This window comes from Fringilla coelebs (assembly GCF_963513975.1).
Source record: "Fringilla coelebs genome assembly, chromosome: 22".
Lineage (NCBI taxonomy): Eukaryota > Metazoa > Chordata > Aves > Passeriformes > Fringillidae > Fringilla > Fringilla coelebs.
The window spans coordinates 4,489,699-4,515,426 of record NC_140048.1 but is presented as its reverse complement, the minus strand read 5'-3'; the positions used below and the strand labels follow the sequence as shown (position 1 = coordinate 4,515,426).

The following is a 25,728-nucleotide window of genomic DNA, read 5'->3' as shown; positions in this document are numbered from 1 at the left end:
CAGAGCAAACGCCTTCTGGGGCGTTTGTGCCGGCTCTGCCCCTCGCTCTTCCCTGGTCTCTGCTTCCTGGCCAGACTGGGCTCCGTTCTGTTGTTTCTTCAGCCCCATCTGTCCCTTTTTTTTTCTTTTCTTCCACGGTTTCTCCTCTATCCATGATGGGGTGGCTCTGCCATCACAGCTCATGGTGTCTTGAAGCAGCTGGTGCTGGCAGTGACCCAAGGGCTGAATGGTGCTGGTGGGACCCTTTTCCTCACACCCTCGGGGTTGCTGGGGCATGAGACAGGGGTGTTTGGGTGCAGTGCCGAGGGTTAGACCCCATCTCCTCCCCAAACTGCTGCTTTCCCATTCCGGGAGCCAAGCTGGTCCCTGGGACTGGGGGCAGCTTCCTGGGGAGGGTGTGAGGGAGGCTCTGGGTTATGTGGTTGCTCTGCAGTGAGGCCAGAGCCACCCCTCTTCATTTTTATTCCAGCAAAAGCAGGCAGCAGTGGGCAAAACTCCACAGGGCATGTAGAAATTGGGGTGAAAAGGGTCTGAGCATCAGGGCAGGGGGTGGCGAGCGAGCAACCACGTGTGTACGTGTCAGGGTTAGAAATCGCTGCTCCGCTGGGCACGCCGGAGGAGACGGGAAAAGACGCAGAGAAAATCAGTTGCCGCCGCGTTTTCCAAAATCCCGAGCGAGCGTTCCTGCTCGCCGTCGCTTCCAAGAAACGGAGAGAACCGAGGAGGAAAATTGCGGTGATTCATCGCGGGCAGATCGGAGGCAGGAAATGAGAGTTTGCTGCCTGCCCCGTGCCCGGCGTGGGCTCCGTGGGCTCGGGCTCGCAGGGGCCTGGCTGGCGGCGAGGGCCTGACACCCACGGGTCGAGCATCCCTGCGCCGCGGCCGGAGCTGCCGGAGGAGCCACCGGCGAGGGAAAAACAACCGGCGGAGGCCGAGAGCCGGAGCAGCGGGAATTTTTCACCTGCGTTTCTCCGGAGCCATCCAAGCGAGAGCTGCCCGTGAGCCGGGGGGGGGGTCCAGCGGGATGCGGGTCCCAGGGGATGCTTGGTGCCTGGTGTCACGCATCACCTAAATTTGGGGTGGGGGCAGCATGCTTCCTTGGGAACCGGCAGGGTGGTCGGTGGGCTGGGGGCTCCATTGAGAAATGAAGCGTGGGAAAAGGGGGGCGGGGCTTGGGGGCTGCCTGTCCGCGGATTGGCTGGGGGAGGGGGGAGACCCCCAAATTGTGCCGGGAAGGAGAGGGGCCAAGCTGCGCTTGTGACGGGGAGACGGCACCGCAGGGACCCCCCCACACCGCCAGGATGCGATCGGGGCAGCCGGACCCCCTCCCCCCCTCCCGCGTTTGCAGCAGGCGGCTGCGGCGGGGCCTCGGTGACACGAGCGGCGCCGGTCCCAGCCCCGCCGAGGGCTGCGCAGCACCAACCCACTCTGGGTGGCCGGAGAAAGGTCCGGCGCACTCCTCCATGGCTACTCTGGACCGAAAAGCACCCCCAAATCTGCTGCCTTCGTCGCGGGTGTTTGGTTATCACCCCTGGAGAGCCCCGGGGGTCTCGGTGCTGCTGCGTGGCCGGCGGGAAGTGGGATGGAGGATGGGAGGGGGAGGATGTGGGGGGACCCCAAAACCTTGCTGGAGTTCGGGATGTGAGACTGCATGCACCTCACTTGGGGTCCAGAGTGTATGTTCGGCATGCCGGGACTGCCTGGGTTTCATTTGGGGATGGAATATGGGCACTGCATCCGTCACGTTTGGGGTAAGGATTTGGGGACCCTCACATCACTGTCAGGATCGGGACATGGGGGACTGCCTGCATGCTGCTTAGAGTGGGGACATGGCAGCCTGGACTGAACCTCAGGAGCAGAGGATGGGGACCCTCACATCACCCGTGTGATCAGGAGGCTGGAACCCTTGTGCTGGGGTTGGGACCATTTTACTGGGGCCGGGACCTGAGGACATCTGCATTGGCCTCAGGACTTGGGGAGCTCCGTGCAGGGGCCGCAGCACCTTCCCAGGGCTCAGCGGGCTGGAAACAGGGGACAGTGGGGGTAGGTCGTGTCTGTCCCCTCCCTCCTCGCAGGGACAGTGACCGGGGACCGGACCCAGGCTCCGCGTGCTTGCTCCAGCCCCATCACCCTGGAGGGCTCCGGATAATTCAGATGTGGCATCGGAGTTGCTTGTCCCCCTCCTGACCCGGCCTTCACCCGCAATCCCCGCTGCCATGAAGAGGAAGCCGGGGAATGGGCGGGGGCCGGACCCTGCAGCTCCCCAGCAGCGAGCCCGCTCTGTCACCAAGCCAGCAGAGGTGACTTACCCATGGCGGGGGGCGACACCCCGAGATGAGATTTGGGTGCTCATGACTCCCCAAACCATCATCTCAGTGGGGGCCTGTTGCCCTGGGCGGGGGGGGGGGGCACCGTGGGGGGCTGTAGCTGACCCGGGTGGGGTTTTTGCCCCCCAGTACGTGGGATCCTTCATGGTGGAGGAGCTGGACCTGCAGCAGCAAGCGGGGCGGGTGGAGGAGCAGCTGCGGGCACTGAAGGTCGGGATCGACCACTGCTCCCCTTGCTGGGAAACACAGGGGACCCCAAATAATCGGGGCACCCACAGGGGCACAGCCCAGCCCCCAGTGCCACCTCTCCCCCGGACAGGATTGTCCCCGGAGGAGGTCGGTGGTGCTGAGGTTCAGCTTGCAGGGGCTGAAGATCTACGGCGCTGATGGGGAGGTAGGGGGCTGGGGGGGATCAAGGGGGATGGCAAGGGGTGCTGGGGCTCGGGGGGGGTGAGTAGGGGCGTCAGGGGGTTGCGGGGCTGTTGGGAGAGTCGGGGTGCTGGGGAGGGGAGTCAGGGATGCTGGGAGGGGTCAGGGGTGTTGGGGGGCTGGCGAGGGGGCCAGGGGTGTTGGGGAGACAGGTGGGGGTCTGAGCAGTCAGGGTTGATGGGGTTGGAAGGTCACGGGTGCTGGGGAGGGGAGTCAGGAATGCGGGGAGGAGGGGTCAGAGGTGCTGAGGGGGCCAGGGATGCTGGGGAGGTGTCAGTGTTTAGGGGGGCCGTACCTCTCTGAGCTCTGCTTTTCTCTCGAGAAGCTGTTTTGTGTGTGCAAGCGGGGGTACCCCTGGGCGGGGGGGGCGGGGGTCTGGGTGCCCCTGACCCCCTCCCCGTCCCGCAGACGCTGCTGATGGCACACGCGCTGCGCCGCATCCTGTACAGCACCTGGAGGCTCCCCGACCGCCAGTTCGCCTTCGTGGCCCGCAACCCCCACAGTCCCCCCAGCACCCTCTTCTGCCACCTCTTCGTGGGGCTCCCGGGAGAGGTAGTGGCCCAACCCCCCCCCCCCCCCCCCCCCAAAAAAAAACCCACCTTCATTATTATTTTTTTTAATATTTGCACACTGCATCTTTCACCTCCCCCAGGTCCAGACCCTGCACCTCCTGCTCTGCCGCTCCTTCCAGCTCGGCTACCTCCTGGCGCACCCCGAGGAGCAGGCGGGCGAGGGGGAGCTCCCGGGGCCGGGGGTGCTGCGGGAGCCCCTCAACCCCGAGGAGGTGTCACGAAATGTCAACGCCCTCGTGTCCTTCCGGCGCCTGCCCGCGCCCGGCAGCCTCGGCCCGCTGGGCACCGGGGTAGGTGTCCCTGCCCTGCCCTGCCCTGCCCTGCCCTGCTGCTGCTCACACCTGGGATTCTCACACCTGGGGCTCTCACACCTGCGATTCTCACACCCAGGGGTCTCACACTCGGGGTTTTCACACGGCGTTTCCTGGCTCGGGGCTTTGGCACAGCCCGTTTGTGCGTGGGGTCTCGCGGAGCTTTTCCCCCGCACGGCATTTCCCAGAACATTCTGGGCTGGAAAGGACCCACAGGGATGATCAAGTCCAGCTCCTGGCCCTGCACAGGACAGCCCCGTTTCTCTCACAGCACTCTGTGTACGGTGCTTTAGCACAGGGGCGTTTGCACAGCTCCCAGGCAGCTCTTGCGTGGCCTTTTCTCGCATTTTGAGCAGCCCCACACACGCTGTCACTCCACACATCATTACCTGGTGCCTTGCATGGTTCCCTTGCATTTCCTCTTTGTGCAGCCTTTCCTTGCACAGTGCTGTGTGCACAGTGTTCTGCACAACCTTTTCTTTCGAGGGTCGCAGGGCCCATCCTGCATGGCCCGGCCCCGCACGCTGCTCTGCTCAGCCTGCTTGAAACCTCCTTTCCCTGAGGGCTCTTCCTGCCGTCGTCCACTTTGCACATCTATTTCTTGCACAGCGATTTTTGCAGGAGGTTTTACAGCACATTTTTCCCTTGGCGTTTTTGCACAGCACTTTCTTTCCTTGATATGTTTTTGTAAACTTTTTTTACACAGCATTATTTTGTATAACTTTTTTTTTACATGGCACTTTTTGCACAGTGGTTTGCATGGCTGTTTTGGCGTGGCATTTCTTGCAGAAATGTCTACACAGTAAAAATGCTCTTCACAGCTCTTTTGGCACTGTGGTTTTGCACAGCGCGGTGATTTTTTGCATGGAATTGTTCCACGGTGTTCTGCATGGAATTTCTTATGCACATCATGTTTTGCACAGCATTTTTTGCACTGCATTTTCTGTACTGCATTTTCCCCACGGTGCTTTGCACAATTTTTTTTTTTTTTTTTTTTTTTTGGTGGTGTTTTGCAAAGCTTTTTCGGTGCTGGATCCTTTGAGCAGCATTTTTCCACGTGGTGTTTCACCTGACATTCCCCACTGCCAGAGCCCCCAGGCCACTCTCACAGCCTGTCCATCCCCCAGGACCGGCGGCTGGAGGCAGAGGGCAGAGCCTGGCGCCCGGGGAACCCCTACTGCTCGCCGGTGCTGGTGCGCAAGAAAGCCATTCGGAGCAAAGTGCTGCGCTCGGGAGCCTACCGGGACTGCGGGGGGGAGGGACAGCCCCACCAGCAGCCCCGCGACGCCGGTGAGTGCCGGGGGGAAACTGAGGCACGGGACACACGGTACCACGAGTGTTTGGGGGCGAAGAGGGGATTAATGGGCTCCCGCAGCGGCGGCGGGAGGGGAAAACAAAGGGGCGAGGAGCTTGGCCTTCCTGCCCGAGAACGAGAGCGTCCTCGCCGAGAGCGTGTGGGCCTTCGCCGGCATCGCCAGGTGAGCGCGTGTGTGCGAGCACCTGATCCTCGGCACGCACAGCCCTGCCCCACCCCGGGCCCTGCTCATCCCCGGCCCCTGCCCCAGCCCCAATCCTCGGTCCTGCCCCACCGCGGGCCCTGCTCATCCCCGGCTCTGCCCCATCCCCAGCCCTGCCCCTCTCCCGGCTCTGCCCCAGCCCCATCCCCGGCCCGATTCCTGGGTCCTGCCCCATCCTCAGCCCTACCCCATCCCCAGCCCGGCCCCATCCCCGGCTCTGCCCCATCCCCAGCCCTGTCCCATCCCCAACCCTGCCCCATCCCCAGCCCTGCCTCATCCCCGGCTCTGCCCCATCCCCAGCCCTGCCCCACTCCCGGCCCCATCCCCAGCCCTGCCCCACTCCCGGCCCTTGCCCCAGCCCCAGCCCCATCCCCATCCCCGGCCCGATTCCTGGGTCCTGCCCCATCCCCAGCCCTGCCCCATTCCTGGCTCTGCCCCATCCCGATCCCCAGCCCTGCCCCATCCCCAGCCCTGCCCCACCGCCGCCTCGCCCGCAGGGCCGCCGGGGTCGCGCTGCTGCGGCGGGACGTGCCCGGCTCCTTCCTGCTGCGCGCCGAGCCCGGGCTGCCCAAGCGCTGGTGCCTGTGGGTGCGGGCGCCCTGCGGCGTGGTGTGCTACGGCGTGCTGCGGACACAGCACGGCCGCTTCTGCGTGGAGGTGAGCCCGGGCTGCGCGGGGGCGTTCGGTGCGTGCGGGCTGCGCGGGGGAGGCGCAGCGGGTGCGGGTGCAGCGGGGTGCAGGCGCTCCGGTCCGCCCCTGCACCGCTGCGGCGCGCCTCGGTGCATGGGTGTGCCCATGCACGGATGCGCCGGGGCTGTAAATGCATTTGTGCCTCGCTGCGCTGGTGTTGGTGCACCAGGACAGGGATGCGCTGCTGTGTGCATGAACCTAATGCACGCTCTAAGTGCACTTGCTGTGCTTGTGCATGGCTGCACTGGCGCCTTGGTGCAGGAATGCACCAAGGTGGGCTCGGGTGCAGGTGTGGGTGCACACAGGGGTGTGGGTGGTGGGCACATCGATCTACAGGTGCCTCGGGGCACAGGTGCATCTGGGCACAGCACACAGGTATCCCTGGGTATGGGCGCACTGGCCCATCCACCCTTGGCCATTTAACACACCTGAGTTTTGGGTGCACTAACGCCCAGGTATGTGATGTACGAGTGCCCTGGTGTGTATGTGGTCCCCCAGCCAGGCCAGGGCGCTCTGGTCTGTGGATGTACCTGGGCATACCTGGCACACACAGTGCCCCAGCCCACGCAGGGCATGCACGGCTGTGTGGCACTCATGCCCTCACCTGTGCCTGCTGCGTGGGTGCCGTGGCTCCGTGGGTGCCTGCTGCAGAGCCCAGGGTGTGTGAGGTGCGGTGGTGTGCTGGCACTCGGGCACGCCGGGATTTGCTGCGTGGGCACTCGGTGCAGGGGTGTGGGGGGGCACAGCCTGAGCGGGGGGCTCACCTCTCCCTCTCCCCTCTTTCCCCACGGCAGCACTCCAACGCCGAGTTCGCCAGCATGGCCGCCCTCCTGGCACACTACTCCGGGCCACCGGGGGGCTGCTTCTGCCGCCTGGCCCCCGGCCGACGCAACCCCGGCTACGAGGAGCGGGACCCCGGCGGCGGGGCCAGCGCCGGACCGGGGGAGGCCGCCTGGGCCCCCGCCGCCCCCACCGGGGTGCAGCACGAGCGGGGGTAGGCTCGGCCCCCCCCGCACGGCTGTCCCCGACACCCCCGGCTTTCACTCGCTGCCTGCCTTATCCCCCGGCCGGGCTGGCCGCGCCTCCCGCAATAAAGGCTCTCGTGCATCGGAGCGGGGCTCGGCTGGCTGCTCACACGCGCCGCACGCCGGTGTGCTCACACCTGCGGACTCACACCTGTCTGCTCACACCTCTCGGCTCACACGCTCTCAGGCCCAGGCACCGCACTAACTCGCACTCACAGGACTGCACCGTGCGTTCGGGCTCCTGCTCCTGCACGCTGCAGTGCTGCTGCGGAGCTGCACTGGCGCTCACGGGAGGTTGCACGGGTGGGGCAGGACCGACGTGTTCACTCACCCTCGCCTGCACACGCAGAGGCCACAGCTGGGCGCCGGTGCACGCACAGTCTGCGCCCTCCTGCACCTCCCCTTGCACACCTGTCCTCGTGCACACCTCCCCTTGCACACCTGTCCTCGCGCACACCCCCCCTTGCACACCTGTCCTCGCGCACACCGCCTGCACACGTGCGCGACAGTCACGTGATGCGGTGGGCGGGGCCTCTCTCCCGGTGCGGCCCCGGTCGCTCTGGCGACCGCGCGTGGCCGCTCGCGCATGCGCGTGGCCGCCTCCCGCCGCCTCAGCGCCGCCGTGCCCTCGGGGTCGGCGCGCGCCTCCGGCCAGCGCGGCACCGGCGGCGTCACCGCAGGTTTTCCCTTGCTCAGTCCCCTTTGGGTGTGTCTCGGCTCCCAAAAGTTACTTCAGGGTTCCTTACCCTTGGGTTTCCCGCCCTTCAGCTTCCCCCAGGGTTTCCCTCACAAACCCTTCCCCCTTCAGGTTTCCTCCCCGCGACCTGCCCTAATTCCCCCTCAGACCTGTTCCCAGCTTCCCCCTTTCCCTGCGTTCCTCCCCAGCTCTTTTTCTCAATACTTTCCCCTTCTCTCCAGCCTCCCTCGCTCGGGGGTCCTTTCTCTGCGTGCCCCCAGTGAGGGGTAAGGGCTTCCCTCCCACAGGGGGTGCAGATGTGTAGGATTAGGCTTGCCCCCGCCTCTTCCCAGCCCCCGGTGCCCCCCAGTCCCGCCGAGTGAGCTGTGGGGCTGGTCTGGATGGGTGGGGTGACCTGTGGGGGCAGTCGCACCCAAGTGTGTGGGGCTGACCCCGGTGTGTGTCGCTGACCCCCATGTGTGAGGCTGATTGGGTGTGTGTGGGGCTGACCCCATGTGTGTGTGTCACTAACCGCCTATGTGGGACTGACCCCGGTGTGCGAGGCTGACCCCTGTGTGTGTGTGTCACTAACCCCCGTGTGTGGGACTGACCCCTGTGTCTGTCACTGACCCTGGTGATTGTCACTGACCCCCGTGTTTGGGGCTGACCCCAGTGTGTGTCACTGATCCCCATGTCTGTCACTGACCCTGGTGATTGTCACTGACCCCCGTGTCTGTCACTGACCCCTGTGTGTGGGGCTGACTCCAGTGTGTCTGTCACTGACTGACCCATGTGCCTCTCACTGACCCCCGTGTCTGTCACTGATCCCCGTGTCTGTCACTGACCCCTATGTCTGTCACTAACCCGCTGTGCGGTGGCCGGGGCAATGACTGCAGAGGCGGTGAAGGTGGCCGAGCGCTGCCAGCCACTGAGCACTGAGCAGGCACGAGGCGGCCCTGGGCCACCGGGCCATCGTCGGTGTGGACAGCGCGCGGGGCCGGTGCCTGGTGCGGAACCCTGCTGCCCCCGCCGAGCCCCCCCAGCAGTTCTCCTTTGACGGGGAGCACAGCACCGAGCACCTGTACAACGAGATCGCCTGCCTGCTGGTGGAGGTCAGTGGGCACCCAGGGCAGCCCACACAGCCCGGGGCCATGGTGGTTTTGGGCGCCACAATGGAAGAAGGAGTTCCAGAAGCGTTTGGACAATGCTCTCAGGCACAGGGTGGGATTGTTGGGGTGTCCATGCAGGGCCAGGAGTTGGACTGTGATCCTTGTGGGTCCCTTGCAGCTGAGCATATTCTGTGAACACATAGCTTGGTACAGGGGCTGAGGGGTTTTACAGGTGATCCCTAAGCCAAGCAGGATCCACTTGACCTTCCCCACGCTGGAAGGTGTCCCTGCCCGTGGTAGAGTGGTGGAACAAGATGAACTTTAAGGTCCTTCCCAACCCAAACCATTTGGGATTCCTGATTTATGGTCAGAAAGCCCTGTCCACTGCTTCAAGAGGCTTAGCTACAAGCCTGGGCAGCAGAGGAGAGCAGACAGTGTCCCAGCAACAGTCTGAGAAATTGGGAAGAAACAAAACTTTGTTAGCAGCCAGCAGGGCACCAAGGAGAGAGTTACATTTAATTGTTTTAGGTGGATGTTTATATCATAGAATCCCAGAATGGTTTGGGTGGGAAGGGACCTCATCCCGTCCCACCCCCTGCCATGGACAGAGACACTTTCCAGGCTGCTCCAAGCCCTGTCCAGCCTGGCCTTGGACACTGCCAGCTGCTGGGTATAAAACTGAGGATTTTAGGGACATTTTTACTGTCAAGTGAGAAACCTTAGAGAAGATGGGGAACCTCAGCCTGGATTAGTCTGGCAAAAGGATAGGGGATCCCTTTGTTTCCTCATTAGCAGATCAGAACAGGAAACAGCTGAGGTGAGAAATGAACCTGTTAAGCAAAAAAAGACCAACCTCCCCCTCAAACTTCTTTTGTTAGAAGAATTAACATAGATTAAATGGCTCATGATGGTTTTAAGATGGAAGTTCCTAATCATGAGAAGAAGCAGGGCTAGAAACAGTAGATATTAGAATAATAGTTAATTTTTTTTCTTATTTAAACCTTAAGAAATCCAGTTATTTTTTCTTCCTACCAGACTTCTCTGAAACAGGGACAAGTGACAGTGAGCAGTTTGCCAAGCAAAAATTATTCAAAGCTAGAGACCATCCCCTTGGCCACCCCACAACCAACTATTGTTCTAGTTGTCTCTTTGAATCTCATAAGATTTTTGTGCCCTATGGCAAAAATATTATAGTTTGCCAAGTGTTAGTGTTGTCAACTGCTCTTCAACACCTGCACCGCTTCAGGATTCCTTGTTTTGAGAGAAAAACATTGATTTGTATGCTAATTTTGTAATTGCTATACTCTGATGGCGTGTGAAGATTAAGCAGCCATTTGATGTTTACTTCCAGCTCTTCCTTTAAAACACCTTTTGGGGGGTGGGAATGAATGTGGATTTCCAGTTAGGCAAAAATGATGGCTGTTTTCTCTGCTGTTCCCCCATTTCCAGGGTGTGATGGAAGGCTACAATGGCACCATTTTTGCCTATGGTCAGACTGGCAGTGGGAGGTCCTTCACCATGCAGGGAGTTGCAGATTCTTCCTCACAGAAAGGGATCATTCCCAGGGCATTTGAACACATCTTTGAGAGTGTACAGGTGGGTGTGAAAGAGATCCTGGTAAAGTTTTGCTAGAAAGACTTTGGTGTCCTGTGCCAAGAAGTGAGTGCTTTGGGGTGCACTGCTTTGCAGTATTGTCAGGCACCCCAGCGAGGGGAGAGAAATGATGCATCTGAGTCCATTGATATCAGAAGGCTAATTAATTACTTATTATACTACATTATTCTATACTATGTTACATTGCATCTAAACTGAATCTGCCAAGCACTCAACTCTGCACACACTGCCCTGAATCTCGTGACTGTCACCTGACATCCTGACACACACACACACACCTGGCCCTGACAGGCCAAGGAAACAAAACACATCACTGTGGGTAAACAATCTCCATATTGCATTCTACTTTGGCACAAACACAGGCACAGCAAATGATGAGAATTGTGTTTCCTTTCTCTGAGGTTCAGAGAATGTGAAACCCAGAAATATTCTTGGGAAGAATTGTGCCTTGCTTTTCCCTGTGAAGAGAAATGTGGCTACACTGCTCCTTGTCCTTAAGCTGAGGCCTGTGCACAGTCAGATGAACTGCCTCCTCATGCCAGGTGACACTGTGAGCTTGAGGTGGGGAAGGACCAGGAGTCCTGTGCAGTGTGTGCTGAGTGGTTCCACCTGGAGTGAATGGCCAGGGGGTTTGGATGAGGTGCTGAAGGGTGGGGGGCACCCAGCTGTGGGAGGGGCTCCCTGGGCTGCGTGTGCCGTGCGGCCTCACCCCCAATCCCCCCTGGCTCTGCAGTGTGCTGAGAACACCAAGCTCCTGCTGAGAGCCTCCTACCTGGAGATCTACCACGAGGACATACGAGACCTTCTAGGAGCTGACACCAAGCAGAAGCTGGAGGTGAGGTGGGCTCAATGTGCCTTAATTAAGTGCTTTAATTAGCTCAGTGTTACCATGTGTTACCGTGACTTACAGAAGTGCAGCAAAGGTCTGTGCCAGAATATGAAGTTACATATGAAAACTAAGAGGGACTTTTGAGGGATTTTAGTGAAAGTTTAGGAGCAGGATGCAGTTGGAGACATGTCCAATGTATCCCATGTGATAGTGGCTGGTAGCTCAGCAGCAGCTCTGTGAAAATCCTTCACTGGACAAGCATGGAATAAAGTGCTCATGGGGCAATTTCTCCCTCATCCTCTTCATCTCTATAGCAAGAGGATTCTGGGCCTTATAAATGTTTAATCTGATCTAGTGGAGCCATGGATGATCTCTTTATCTGCCTAAACAAAAAAGGCTGATCCTTTTTGAGGGCACACAGCAGATATTACTCCCCATGCAAACACCTGTGACATTTACAGGACCATAGGAGGGTAAACTTTCCCAAAATCCTAACCAGGGGGCTGATCTTTATAAAATTTACCTCCTGGTGGCTTTGCAGATCCTTTTGTATGTATTCCTGGAGGGAGCTAGAAATCTCCTGTCCCAATTTACCTCCTTGCAGGACTGCCCTGGTGTATAAAGCCAAGTCAGTAGCCCCTTGCAACACTCTGGGATGGCAACAGACCCAAACTGCCTTACAGGACAGGTATTTCTGACAGATTTCTGGCTTTAAGGCAGGCAAACCCATCTCTGCTCCGTGTTCCAAGCGTGCTTTGCCTGTCTCCTGCAGAGGGAGAGTGGGAGAAGGGGACTTCTTGCCGCAGTTTCTCTTCCTTTGTTCCACACCGGCGGTGACAGGGGTTTCCATGGCGATGCGGTTGGCACTGGGCGGGCAGGAGCTGGGCAGAGCAGTTTCCAGGGTAACTCTGTCACGCTGCCTGTTGCTGCCTCCACCGAGTACTTGAGGGAGTGTGTCCTGTGGAAACAAATCCCAGGCTGCCCCACTGCACACCTCTGGGTCCCCCAGTTCCCTTAGAATCCCAGTTTTGTTCATTCCTTTGCCTTTCACCTCAGTGGCTACAGCCATGTCTTTGGTCAGGTGTTCCTCAGGGACTCTGCAACACCCCCAGACAGAGCCAGGCCAGTCCTGGGGTTCTCAGCAACACAGACCAGTCACAGTGTATGAAGACTGCCTGTGACTGTACCTGGATTCATCCCAGGCATCGTGGCTTTGGAACAAGGATAAATCCCACCCAGTTAAGTGTTCAGCCACTTCTGCTCTGTTCTGTGGGATTTTTTTAACAGCAAACGCTGTTTTACATCATTTCTTGTGAACGTCACTGAGGTATCTGAGCCTCCTCTTTGGAAGTTGCAGTGCCAAATGTGGTCTCCGTTGCTCTATCATGACAACCATATCTTGATATCCCAGCTGACATGATAAAGATAGTTTTGGTGATGAACTTAGCAGATGTGGGGTGTAGCGGAGCTGTGGAAAATTAATTTAGCTCATTTAAAATTCCCAGTGTGGAGGGGGCTGGTGTAGGAGTGCAGGGATCTCTGGATTATTTTGTATTTTTTATGTAGGTTTGATGGGTAACTCAAAATTTTGGATAAATTTCCATTGCTTATTAACATTCTGTATGAAACTTTTCATCTGTGCAATTGATAATTGCTGAGAAGATGCTATTGGGTATTTAATGCTCTGTCTCAACGCAGAGTCCCAAATAGGACTTTTGTTCATTTAAAATTAATTAATCTAGAGAAAAATGGTGACAGTTCACCTCTGTGTGATGGGTGGTACTTTGGGAATGTTGTCAGTGAGCTCAAGCCACCCACTCAGAGCAGAGAGTTCAGCAAAGCACTGGGAACAATATCTGGGAATATTGTATCTATGCTTTGATATTAAAAAAAGCTTCCTATGGCTGAGGAGATCTTACAGCCTTTGCCATAATAGGTGAGATGTATTTTGATTCTTGTTTAAAATATGCAGCTTAATAATAGAGAAGGTGGAGGGTGGATAGAAGCCGGGTTCCTCATGGCCTGGGGGATGTCTGAATCAATCAGCAACTTTTAGCTTGAATTCTCTGAGCCATGAAAGGGGTTGGTTCCCTCTTTTCCTGTGGTTTTTTTCCTCCTTCAGAAATCAGGCTTTCTGGTAGCAGTCAGATGTGTTTTTCTCATACTGCAGTTTAATTTCACATAGCCCTCAAGGTTCTGGGCCATTCCCAGTGTAATTTTCCCTGGTTTCAGTGCCCCTTGTTGTGACCTGGCTTGCATTGTCCTGTTGGCAGCTGAGGAAGCACCCGGAGCAGGGGGTGTATGTGCAGGGGCTGTCCCTGCACGCTGTGCACAGCGTGGCCCAGTGTGAGCAGCTGAGGGACACGGGCTGCAGGAACAGAGCAGTGGCCTTCACCCTCCTGAGCTCCTCCTGCTCCCACTCCATCTCACTGTCTGCGTGGAAATCTGCGCTCTTGGTGTGTACCCGAAGGCCCTGGCAGGGCACAGGGTCTGTGAGGCCACTCATCATCCCACAGCTACCCTTAGATCCCAAGTGATGGTAGGTGCACCAGAAAAATCCTCTTCCCTGGCACAGGGTGCCCAGAGCAGCTGTGGCTGCCCCTGGATCCCTGGAAGTGCCCAAAGCCAGGCTGGAGATGGCTTGGAGCAGCCTGGGATAGGGGAAGTGTCCCTGCTGTAAAATAGAACTCTGACTCCTTTCAAGGCCAGGATTTGTAGAAGTCTGCCTTGAAAAGGGTGGATTCAGTTAAAATCTCAGTTCTTGCTTTCTGTACTTGGAATGCTAAAGGAGCTCTTCCCTTGAATTTGGGTTGCAATTTCATGGAATATTTGGGATGTGGACATCCAAGAGTGTGGTCCAGCACTTAGGACAGCAGGAATGTGTGTCCAACTCTGCTGTGTATGAGGGTGGGAATGGTAAGGAGCCACTGAAAGTGCAGGGCTCCTAAAGGAACCAGATGCACTCCTTCTTCCTCACAGGGACCCTGTGCCATCACACTGTTCCAGCCTCAAATGCAGACCAGGAAGAAGGTATTCCATGTGTGAGGTATTCCATGTGTAAGGTGTGTGTCCAGGCAGCTGGGCAGCCTCAGCTCAATCTGCTCCTGCCTTAAAGTGATGGGAATGGCACCAGCTCTCTGGGTTCGACTCCTCACCAGGCTCCATCTCCTCATCTGGGGGGTTTGGGCCATGGGCAGGGACACCTTCCACTATCCCAGGCTGCTCCAAGCCCTGTCCAGCCTGGCCTTGGACACTTCCCAGGATCCAAGGACAGCCACAGCTTCTCTGGGCCAGGGCCTCCTCACCCTCACAAGGAAGGATTTCTATACATCTCATCTAAATTTCCCCTCATGAAACAAAGTGAGGAGGAAAAAAAAGTTGTATAAACTCATGCTCTGATCATGTTACTTGTAGAGGACTTTGGCAGAATCTGTAAATACTGTTGAAATATGTGGAGGGTGTGTGTGTGTGTGTGTGTGTGTGTGTGTTCAGAGCTCACTGAGAGAGCAAGAACAGACATGAATTTTTACTGTGGATCCTGTTGAGAAAAGCACTAAACTGTGCAGTGTTTAGATTAAATTGATATTTACTTACTTCAGGGAGTCAGAGCCCAAAACAGACAAAGAGCAGGGCTGGAACAGGACATAGTGCCAAAACAGTCCTGGTTCTTGACTGTTGAGATGCTTCCTCCTAAGAGCTGACTGGGAATTGTTTCTGTGCAGATGACCAAGGGCAGCATCACCTCAGGGCTGCTAAACTCAGCTTGGTGGATCTGGCAGGAAGTGAGAGACAGGCAAGGACTGGTGCCACAGGGGAGAGGCTTAAAGAGGCCACCAAAATCAACCTTGCCCTGTCTGCCCTGGGCAAAGTCATCTTGGCCCTGGCGGATGGCAGGTGCAGACACATTCCCTACCGAGACTCCAAGCTGACCAGGCTGCTCCAGGATTCTCTGGGGGACAGCACCAGGACCCTGATGGTGGCATGTGTGTCCCCAGCTGATGACAGCCACGAGGAAAGCCTCAGCACCCTGTGCTACGCAAGTCGAGCCACAAACATCAGGAACAAGCCCTGCACCAACGAGGACCCCAAGGACACCCTGCTGAGGGAGTACCAGGAGGAGATTAAGCAGCTGAAGGCCATTCTGGCTGAACAGATGGGCACGAGTGACTTGTCAGGTAGGAGAGCCTTTACTGGCTGTGGAGATGGCAAAAAAGGGAGTTTTACACATAAAATGTTGGCTAAATTTTACCTCAACCTTTCCTTTACCTATTGGAGAAAGAGTCCTCCACTCTGGTTACAGACTTTTCCTTCACTGCTGCCAAATTGACCTTATTCTACTGAGATGGCAAAGACCATCTCAATAATCCAGTGTTCTCAGTAGTGGCAAATTCTGTTAGAAAAGGCTGACATGATTCAAATCCTTGGTTATTTTTGGTGAATGTGGCTAGAATTTGGTCAGTTGCAGAAGAGGGGTTTCAGCAGGAAGAACAAAAATGAGCTGCAAAAGAAATAAAACTGTAAAATTCTTTTTTGAATATATATATGTATGTTTTCAAAGTAAGCATTCAGCCCCTTTTCTCCTACAATGTATATTTTTGACACTACAAGAGAAGTTTTGCTCTCCTTAGGGCAGTGCCTGAGGACTCCGCCCAGCCTCTGTCCTCTAGAGCAGGAATAGGAAATGTAGGAACAAATGTAGGGAAGAGCAGTCTTTAGGGAGCTGATCACCTTTGGAAAATTAACCCCTAAAAAAGGGCAATTTTCAGCACGGGAATAAGGCTTTAGGATGACTGTTCCCCCCCTTCCTGCCCTCTTTTGGAAATAGCTGTGAACAAAGAAGGCAATTTCCTTGCACTTTTCATCTTCTCGGTGTCTTTTATCTCCCAAATCTGTAGCTGTTTTTCTTTGAAAGAGATACTTGTATGTATAAATACCACACAATTACATTCACTTCCATTTTTCCCTGAAGCTGGAACCTCTCCCTCTCTCCCCACACCTCTGGAGCCCCAGGCTGGTGGTGTTTTGGCAGAGAGTGCTGTTTGAAGGAGAACAGGGTTGCCATGTTCTTTCCTGGCACCCAGCTTCTTTGTTCTCTCTCCAGGAATTCTGTAGACAATCCCACCCTGTGACTGTGAGTGATTTTTATTTCTACTTTGCTTTGTAGAGCTTCTACCTGCTGAGGCTGCTCACCTGGAAGCAAATCCAACTCCCTGCTTCAAACCCCAGGTGGATCTGGAAGCAGTGGGCAGCCATTCTCCCTTGTCCTGGCACTCCAGCCTCTTGTCCAAAGTCCCTCTCCAGCTTTCCTGGAGCCCCTTTAGGCACCAGGAGAGGCTCTAAGGTCTGCCTGGAGCCTTCTCTCCTCCAGGCTGTTGTTACCCCAAAACTAACTTTGCCCTTTTTGGGTGGATGAAGAGCTGTTCCCTGCAGTGCTTAGTGAGGCTGAGTGCCAGAATTATGAGAGAAAAATGGAGATGTTCAAGTCAGCAAACATGGATGCCAAAAAGTGTTCCTGGTAACAAATCCTGCCTGGAGCTGCAGGCAGGGGAGCCTTAAGTGCCCACACAGGTTATGGAGATGCCTCCTTTTCCTATTGAAAGAGTGCTTTGAAGGGCACTTGGAGCCCTCTCATGTCTTACAGGTAAGGCAGCAGCTGTCCTCTGGCTCATGGATAGACTCTTCCCATCACTGAGGCCACTTTTGCCTCCAGCTCATGCATTTCACGGTGTTTGCAGCACATCATCCACAGCTAACAGCAAAATTTCCCAATAATCCTATTTCAGGGGCACTGTCAGGGCCTGGAGGACAGGGCTGGGATATGAGGGATGCAGGTTTGGATGCTCAGCCCAAATCAAAATCAACCTGGCTTAAGGTTTTCTCTGTGTGAGAGCCCAGAGTACACCACCACATACTAAAGCAGCATGGTGGCTTGGGCTGCTCCAAAAATACATGATTGAAGCAAATTCTTCTGATTTTTCACTTACTCCATTGTGTGGAACTATATACAATTAGAAAAGCTCAAGCCAGGATATGCTGTGACAGTCTGATTCTGAACAGTTCTGTGGGTTTTAACCAGTCCTTCTGTGGGTTTTAACCAGTCTTTCAGCTTCCCTGTGGTGTGTGCTCACTCTGTTGGGTCTCTCCTGGCTCAAAAAGGAGCTGCTATGAAATGCAGAACAGCAGTGTCTGTAATTTGTGGGCAATTCTGTCTGTTAAGGGAGAGATCTCCAAAGAAACCCTTCATTTGGATTTGATATCAAATGTTAGTGGTCCTATTGCAAGAATGAATCCTATTCCTTTTGTGGCAAACAAGGGAAAATGCCCTTCTAATCACATTGTTAAATCCAGGTTCTGTGCAGATTGGGCAGGAGGGATTGGTTCCACAGGTGTGGGGATTTCAAAGCCACCTGCTCAAGCTTTACACATCAGGGCAGCTCAGCAGAGCAAGGATTGAATCCTTGGATTCAGTGTGTGTTAAGCAAAGGAAAGGGAAGGTCACCTGGCAGGAGCAGTGCAGCAGAATAGCAGGTCAGTTCTGGGGAGAATGAGCCATTTCACAGGGTTTGGAGATAATTAGGAGGCTTTTATCAGTAAATGGGTTACCAGCCAATTTGAGACAGTGCTGGCCAACCTGAGCTAGACGAAGGAATAGTTCTGGAGCATGGCTTTATTTTCATGCCAGAGCATGGTTTCAGACATAGGCCTGTGCAAGTGCTGCATTAACAATGCTGAGGTGACACAAATCATGGCTGATACTGCCCCAAAATGGAAACCATACTGTGGCTTTCACATCTAACACTCCCACATCCACCAGTTAAAATAATTCTCTGTGTGATTTTGGCACCTTTTGTGCATCCTTGAAAAAAACATATATTCGATGTTTATTTAAATAAGAATTTAAATATAAAGTACACAAAACAAGGGTTTTAAAGATAATTTTGTGAGCTTAGATATGGATTTCTGGACATCCTTGTTGTCAGAGGTGCTTGGAGTAACACATGTTTTGCCTTTGTGGAATATTTTGCCCAGAGAAGCTGTGGCTGCCCCATGATCCCTGGAAGTGTCCAAGGCCATGTTGGACAGGGTTGGAGCAACCTGGGAGAGCGGGAGGTGGCCCTGCCCATGGCGGGGGGCGGGGGCAGTGAGATGCCCTTTAAGGTCCTTCCCAGCCCAAACCACTCTGGGATTCTGGGATTCTTTCTATGACAGAAAGTGTTAATAATAAGTAGAATCTGCTACGATTACTCAGGGCAGAAAATCTTATCATAACTCCCAATTTCCTGTCTTCCCAAATGTCACTGGTGGAAGGATGTGCCTCCTCCACGCTTGTGAAGCTGGTTCTTGAGCTCAGCGTTCCCTTCTGCAGGCTGCAGGTGCTGCAGCAGCAGGTGCTCAGGGGGGAGCAGGCTCAGAAGGACCTGAAGGAAAAGCACAAACGCCAGAAGAAGCACGCGGATGAGCGGAGGCTGCAGCTGGTGGCCGCCCTGCAGGAATCCAGCGAGGACAGCAGCGAGCAGGTTCTCCTCAAGGTCTGTGACTCCATCCAGGAGGAGGTTCGAGCCAAGAGCAAGGTGCAGGAGAAGGTGAGGGAGCAGCTCCTTCTCCTCCACATCCTCATTTTTTGTGTTACAGGGCTGTGGGTTTAGAGAATGACTCTGGTTGTGTCAGTATTTCATACACCACATTGTGCATGTGAGCTTTTATGAAATCCCTCAGGTGGGGGATTAAGCTTTTGAAGCCCAAACCCCTCCAGTTGTAAAGGCTCAGTGTGTGACACTTGGAGGGAGGAGCACGTGTTGGGATGGGAGGGGATGCGACTCCCTCTGCCGACCTACAGATCTGCTGCAGCTGCTGCCAGTTCTGAGCTCGCTTTCTGGGGCAAGAAAAAAAACATAAAAGTAATGCTTTTAAATTTTACGTTTAATATCTTAGTTTTCAAAACACTTGAAAATCAGTTTTGCTCTGATATTTTGTGGTAGAATCAGAGGGTCTGCAAAAAAATTGATATTTGTGTGTACAGTCCTAGACCTGCACATGAAGGACTTGCTTTATTTGGGTATTTAGGTTATCAAAGAAATATTGCACATTTTTAACCAAAGTTAGGAAATTCCAGGAGTTCTAAGACCACATCAGTGAGATTAACTTCAGGTTCATTCAAAAATCATCCCTGTGGAGAAACATGAGAAGACTTTCTTTAAAACAGACATGGAATAATCTCTCCCTTGGGCAGGAACACCTTCCACTATCCCAGGCTGCTCCAAGCCCCAATGTCCAGCCTGGCCTTGGACACTGCCAGGGATCCAGGGGCAGCCATAGCTGCTCTGGATTTATTTAATCTTGCTCTGAATTAATTTAATTTATTTAATTTAAATCCTAATTTGTACCTAAATTAGAAAACTTTCCAAATATTGAAGCTTTCCTGAGTGTCTTTCTCTGCCTGGCAAATTCCTGTACTCATGCTATCCATCGGTCTCTCTGCCTTGGAACCCTGGTGTTTTGTGTGCAGCTCCGAGCTGCCAAGACCGAGATCCAAGACCTGCAGTTGGAGTTTGGGCAAGCCAGCCAGATCCGATCCTTCAGCTGGACCAAGGTAATCCCCTTTTCCCAGATATCGCCAGCACTCTTCGTTTTCCTCCTTTTTCTTGAGAAATCAAAAGGCGACCCACCCAGGATCAATTCTGCCTTAACCTCTTGACCTCTCAGGGTTTTTTCGCAGGACGCAGCCGCATTTTGGGGTCCTGCACTGACCCACCACACCCCTTTCCTCTCCTCTTGCAGCTCCCGCGGGCTCCGAGGGGTCTGCGGGCCGCACCGTGCCCCAGGCCCGGCCCTTCCGCCTGCACTCCCTGGCCCTGTCGCCCAGCGCCGACACCAAGCGCAGGAAGGGCAACGCCAGCTCCAGCGCCCGCCGCTTCTGACCCACCGTGGGCATTGGCGGCCCGGGCCGCCGCCGCGCAGGAGGGAGGGGACGGCGGCGGGGCCCTCCCTCCTCCGCGGCGATGGCGGCCGTGCTGAGTCGCGACAGCGCTGTCGCGACACCGGCCGCGACGGGGCACGACGGCGCTTGCGCTGCGTCCTAGCGTCGCGGATCTGTCTGTCGCTGATTGGCTGGAGGTCTCTCAACGCTGGCGCTGATTGGCTGGAGGCCGCTCGGCGCTGGCGCTAATTGGCTGGAGGCTGCCCGCCTCTGGGGTAGTTCGGCGACTGGGAGCAAGATGGCGGCGGCCGCTGTGGCTGTGTGTGGGCTCCTGGCGGTGCTGGCGGCGGGCGCTGAGGGCGGGCCCCGCACGCTGGTGCTGCTGGAGAACGGGAACCTGCGCGACACGCACTCGATGTTCTTCCGGAGCCTCGCGGGTACCGAGCGGGCCGCGGCGGGATCCCGGGAGGGGTTGGATGGGGCGGGGGGAGCGGGGTTGTGGACCCAGGGTCAGGATGGGGGAGGAGGTTGGGCTTACCTGAGGGAAAAGGGGATGTTTGGGGTCTTCGGGTCAGGCTGAGGGAGGAGATTGGAGTCCCCTGGCCGGGCTGAGGGCGCAGCCAGGGGTCCCTTGCTGGAAGGGGCTGTGTCAGGACGGGGGAGAGATGAGGGTCCCCTAGGGGAGAGGCGGGTGTTGGGGCTCACTGCTCAGGATGAGGGAGGAGATTTGGGATGCTGCAGAGGGTGGAAATTAAGGATTCCAGGCGAAAAAGGGGGGTGTTTTGGGTTCCCATGTCAGGGTGGAGGAGGAGATTTGGGTTCCCTGTCAGGCTGAGGAAGCAGATCGGGGTCCCCTGAAGGAGAATGGGGGGTTTGAGGTGACCTGGTCAGTCTGTGGGAGGTGATGGGGATGCTGCACTTGGATGAGAGAGGAGATTGGGTTCCTCATGTCAGAATGGGGGAGGAGATCAGGATCCCCTGATCAGGCAGAAAAGGAGACTGGTGTTGCCAGGAAGAGGGGGTTATTTGGGTTCTCCTGGTCAGAATGAAGATTTGTGTCCCTTTGTCAGGCTGAAGGAGGAGATTGTAAGGGAGGTGCTGTTGGAGTTCCCTGGGCAGGCCGAGTGAGAAGGAGACCCCAAGCCAAGAGAGGAGATTGGGATTCCCTGGTGTAGGGGGAGGTGCTGGGGGTCCCCTGGCCAGGCAGAGGGAGAGGATTGGGAACCCTTTGCCAGTCTGAGGGAGGAGATTGGGGTTCCCTGGAGGAGGGGGGTGAGTGTTTGGGCTCTTCTGGTCAGAATGAGGCAGGAGATGGGGATTGTTTTCCTAGCTGTACCTGTGTTGCGGTCCCCTGCAGCCTCAGTCCCTGTTTGATGGGTGAGAGTGAGGCATCCTTTGACATCAGGGCTCTTCAGGGGATCCACTCTTTGGGTTTATTTGGGAAGTCTCAGGTGCTGCTCTTAAAAAGCCCCTGCTCGTAAAAAGCAGTGTTTCCAAACTGCTCCTTCACTGGGGAAATAAACCTCTGGCTCCTGCTGCAGTTGTGCTGCTCCATGTGTGGTTTCATGGCATGCAGAAGTTGTCCCTTTTGTGTCCTGGCTGCAGACAGGGGCTTTGACCTCACCTTCCGGACAGCAGATGACGCCGGCCTGTCCCTGATAAAGTACGGGGAGTTCCTGTACGACAACCTCATCATCTTCTCCCCATCCATAGAAGGTAAAGGCGGAAGGGAAACCTATGGAGCTTGATGATATCTTTGGAAGGGCATTTCCAGCTCTTCTGTGAATTTTAAGTCCTGTGCTTTGGATGTACTCAGTAGCAAACTGCAGCTCTGTCCAAGCCTTTATTGGTTGTTCTTCCATTGATTTGGTGATTTGTCATGGTTTAATGCTCTGGGGGGTTATTTCTGAGCTCTAGCCATGAATTCCTGCTGTTTGCTTTCAGACTTTGGTGGGAACATCAATGTGGAGACAATCACCGCGTTCATCGACGGCGGCGGCAGCGTCCTCGTCGCTGCCAGCTCAGACATCGGTGAGCGCAGCTGTTCCTGCAGAGAATTAATTCACTGCAGCAAAGCCAGCTGCTCCTTGTCACCTCAGGGCTTGCTCCAGGAGGAAGTGTGGGATTCATGCCTTTAGTAACATGTTCAGTGGGAACTCAGCAGGGAGGTCATGTTGTTCCCTGGGGTATGGCTCATCTCTCAGCTGAATTTACTGTTGAGTTCCTGTGTCATGTGACAGAGGATCCACTGTCCCTGCAGGTGACCCCCTGCGAGAGCTGGGCAGCGAGTGTGGCATCGAGTTCGATGAGGAGAGGACAGCGGTCATCGACCACCACAACTATGACATCTCTGACCCCGGCCAGGTAAGGGCCTTGCCTGCTCCTTCTGGCTGCTGGGGTGGGTGCAGAGCTTGAGGGGTGAATCTTCTATCCTTGTGCTCCTGTTTTCCCTCTATCCTTTCTCTCCCCCGCTCCTCCCAGGACAGTGGGAAATAATCCCTGTTGCAGCATTCAGTTCTGCTGCTGTCAGGATGCTTCAGGCTCTGGTTTCAGATGGTCACCGTGTGCAGGCAGTGGGGCTGTGATTAATGCTGGCTCTGGATCCCTCTGAAGCTTGGCGGGGGGGATTTCACCTGAGGGTGAAGCATGTAAGACACCAAGTGCAACACTTCAGATGTGGGAAGGGAAAATTTCAGTCCCAGATTTTCAGATCAGTATAGAAACACACTAACATTTCTACAATTGTGCCTGCCTGGTGTAATTCAGCATTTTAAAATTAAAACATGTATTAAAGTCTGAACTAAATATACTCTGGTAATGTTTAAGGTAAGCTGTTGAAGCCGTACATACGTGCATGTTGTCCTGGTTTGAGGATGAAGGTTGCTAAATGCAGGGAAATAAAACACTGGAGGTGTTGCTCTTCATCAAGTGGAAGTTTGTATTTCCTTGAAGATCAGTATTAACCTAATTTGATCATAAACACAAAAATACTGTTGTTTTGCTTTTTAATTGAACTACAACGTTCACCCAACAGTTGTAATTGTCTGTAAAATAAACTTCTAACTGAGAAGCTGTTGTTTGTCATTACACCCCGACTCACCTCACACGGATCTCTCTTGTTTCCCTAGCACACGCTGATCGTGGCCGACACTGAGAACCTCCTGAAGGCCCCCACCATTGTGGGCAAGGCAGCACTGAACCCCATCCTGTTCCGAGGAGTTGGGTGAGCAGCAGGGGTGAGGTGGGGGAAGAGCAGTTGAACTTGTGGTGTTGCTGTGAGGTGAGTGTGGGGTCAGCCCCTGGGGCTCTTAACATGAGCTTAACAAATCTCTCTTGATTTCAAACAAAAGTAGAAGGAAATCCTCCAAGGTAGTTTAGATGTTGACTTAGGAAGGGTTCCTAACAAAATAGTGGAAGAAATATTTAGTTTCTCAGCAGGTAGAAGGGTGAGAAGGTCCATGGGGTTGAGCAGGTGGCCCCATGTTCCTTTGGGTGTGGGGACCCTGGGCGTGTTCGTGCTGCTCACTGTGGCTTTCCCTGCAAGGATGGTGGCTGATCCCGACAACCCGCTGGTGCTGGATATCCTCACTGGCTCTTCCACTTCCTACTCCTTTTTCCCAGATAAGCCCATCACTCAGGTACGCTCCCTTCCTTTCTCTCCTGTTCTGAGCTGTGCTTCTGCAATTTAGTCCCCGTGTCTGCTTGGGAAAATCCTGGAGTGTTTGATCTCCTGATTGATTTTTGGGCTGTTGGCTGCTTCCTGATGTTGCCTTCCTCTGCTTTCTGAGGAGGAGGTGTTCAGCGTGAGGGACACATGTCCTCCATGCTCTGGAGGAGAGGCCAGCCTAGATCAAAGCATCTCTTCCATTCCATCCCAGCTGGAGTGATACCAGAATCCTATTCCTGCTTTCTCTGAGCTTCATGGTTACTGCTTAACTGCAGCTGGTGCTATACAGCCAGCCTGTCCCACCGCACAGCAAACTGCTGTGGTGCATCCCCGGTGGGCTGAGCCCTGTGCCCGTTGCTCTGCAGTACCCGCACGCCGTGGGGAAGAACACGCTGCTGATCGCGGGGCTGCAGGCGCGCAACAACGCCCGCGTCGTCTTCAGCGGCTCCCTCGACTTCTTCAGCGACGCCTTCTTCAATTCTGCCGTGCAGAAAGCGACTCCTGGCTCCAAAAGGTGTGTTGGCTTCCCTGGCTGAGGAACGCTTGGGGAGCCCTTTGAGGACAAAACTCCTGGGAAACAGGCAACAAATGTTTATGCTTTGGGAAGGAGCAGAAAGCTTGAATTGAATTGGGGTGACACATCCTTTACCGTGGCAGAACAAAGCACTTTGGAAAGCAGCTCCTTCCTTTAACCTCAGCTCAGTTTGTGTTGCTTTTACCTCAGTTTGGTTTGGGTGTGGGCCATGGGATATTTTCTCGGCTGTCTCAGCCTCCCTTGTTGCACAGGTACTCCCAGACAGGTAACTACGAGCTGGCCGTGGCCCTGTCCCGCTGGGTGTTCAAGGAGGAGGGCGTTCTGCGCGTGGGCGCCGTGTCCCACCACCGCGTCGGGGAGCTGGCGCCGCCCAACGCCTACACCGTCACCGACCTCGTGGTGAGGCTGCCGGCCGGGCGGGGCGGGGCACGCAGGAGCCGTCCGGGGGAGGAGTTGGGCAGCGCTGGGGCTCAGAGTGGGCCGGCGCTGGTTTTCAGGCATTGCTGGTTAATTTGTCCCAGGAGTACAGCATCGTGATCGAGAAGCTCGCTGACGGAAAGTGGGTGCCCTTTGACGGGGACGACATCCAGCTGGAGTTCGTGCGCATCGACCCCTTCGTGCGCACCTTCCTCAAGAGGAACGGTAGGTCCTCCTGTCAGGAGTAATGGGAGCTTCCCCTCTAGAGGAACAGCAGGTCCCCCTCAAGAGGAACAGGGTGTCCTCATCGCTGCCCTGGCCCCACACTAGGGGTGTTTTCACCTTCCACAGCTTCTCATGTCCCCTCAGTGTCACCCCTGTCTCTCCCTCAGGTGGCAAATACAGCGTGCAGTTCAAGCTGCCAGACGTTTATGGTGTGTTCCAGTTCAAAGTGGATTACAACCGGCTGGGATACACCCACCTCTACTCTTCCACACAGGTAAGCGTGGGGGAGTGAATCCCCACTGTCCTGGGAGGAAAGGCTGCCCCGGGCTGCTGGACTGCAAGGGCTGCTCTGTCCCCTGCCAGGTGTCTGTGCGTCCCCTCCAGCACACGCAGTACGAGCGGTTCATCCCCTCGGCGTATCCCTACTACGCCGGCGCCTTCTCCATGATGGTCGGCCTCTTCATGTTCAGCATTGTCTTCCTGCACATGAAGGAGAAGGAGAAATCCGACTGAGCTCCCTGTGGGAGCCTTTTCCCAGCGCCAGGAGGGCCGGGCAGTGTCAAAGCCTCCCGTGTATCCGTGTCAGGACTGGTGGGTGCCAGATGCGCTGTGGGGCTGTGTTTGATCTTTTTTATTTTTACACCTGGGGGGTTATTGAGAATGACAATTAAATTTCGGGGGGTGAATCTGTTTCCAAAGTGTCTGCAAAGCCAGGACCAGGATGCTTCCAGTTTTTACTGATGAGTCGCAATGTTTGCTCACTCCACTGTTGGAATGATTGGGGTTGGGGTTGGGCTGGAATGATTGGGGTTGGAGTTGGGCTGGAATGATTGGGGTTGGGCTGGAATGATTTGGATTGCAGATTAAC

The 25,728-nt window shown here is 55.5% G+C and overlaps 3 protein-coding genes across 3 annotated transcripts; all 3 read left to right on the top strand.

Moving 5' to 3' along the window:
- Positions 1-2,216: 2,216 nt before the first annotated feature.
- On the top strand, positions 2,217-6,844 carry SH2D5 (SH2 domain containing 5; the record flags this gene model as incomplete). Its single annotated transcript, XM_084220131.1, has 9 exons — positions 2,217-2,300; positions 2,457-2,537; positions 2,647-2,721; positions 3,165-3,308; positions 3,409-3,618; positions 4,767-4,929; positions 5,015-5,117; positions 5,654-5,813; positions 6,641-6,844. The coding sequence occupies 9 exons, from the start codon at positions 2,217-2,219 to the stop codon at positions 6,842-6,844; spliced, it is 1,224 nt and encodes a 407-aa protein (XP_084076257.1).
- A 613-nt stretch (positions 6,845-7,457) lies between these two features.
- On the top strand, positions 7,458-20,265 carry KIF17 (kinesin family member 17; the record flags this gene model as incomplete). The annotated part of the gene is given in 13 exon segments (XM_084220389.1): positions 7,458-7,577; positions 7,856-7,926; positions 8,491-8,659; positions 10,106-10,252; positions 11,004-11,105; positions 13,373-13,523; positions 13,526-13,555; positions 14,822-15,274; positions 16,264-16,340; positions 17,317-17,447; positions 18,466-18,682; positions 19,606-19,689; positions 19,963-20,265. Coding segments are annotated over 13 exon segments (2,055 nt in total).
- A 39-nt stretch (positions 20,266-20,304) lies between these two features.
- DDOST (dolichyl-diphosphooligosaccharide--protein glycosyltransferase non-catalytic subunit) lies at positions 20,305-25,710 on the top strand. Its single transcript, XM_084220349.1, has 11 exons — positions 20,305-20,453; positions 21,622-21,732; positions 21,961-22,047; positions 22,277-22,380; positions 23,145-23,239; positions 23,561-23,654; positions 24,049-24,197; positions 24,470-24,617; positions 24,740-24,860; positions 25,028-25,134; positions 25,224-25,710. Exons 1-11 carry the CDS (start codon positions 20,315-20,317, stop codon positions 25,371-25,373), a joined length of 1,305 nt encoding a protein of 434 aa, XP_084076475.1. The 5' UTR covers positions 20,305-20,314; the 3' UTR covers positions 25,374-25,710.
- Positions 25,711-25,728: the final 18 nt, after the last annotated feature.

Excerpts from the sequence above, each read along its gene's own strand:
- DDOST (XM_084220349.1), top strand. The coding sequence starts at position 20,315 with ATGGCGGCGGCCGCTGTGGCTGTGTGTGGGCTCCTGGCGGTGCTGGCG. Across the intron at positions 24,618-24,739 it reads ACACCGTCACCGACCTCGTG|GAGTACAGCATCGTGATCGA; the intron begins GTGAGGCTGCCG and ends AATTTGTCCCAG. Across the intron at positions 25,135-25,223 it reads ACCTCTACTCTTCCACACAG|GTGTCTGTGCGTCCCCTCCA; the intron begins GTAAGCGTGGGG and ends GTCCCCTGCCAG.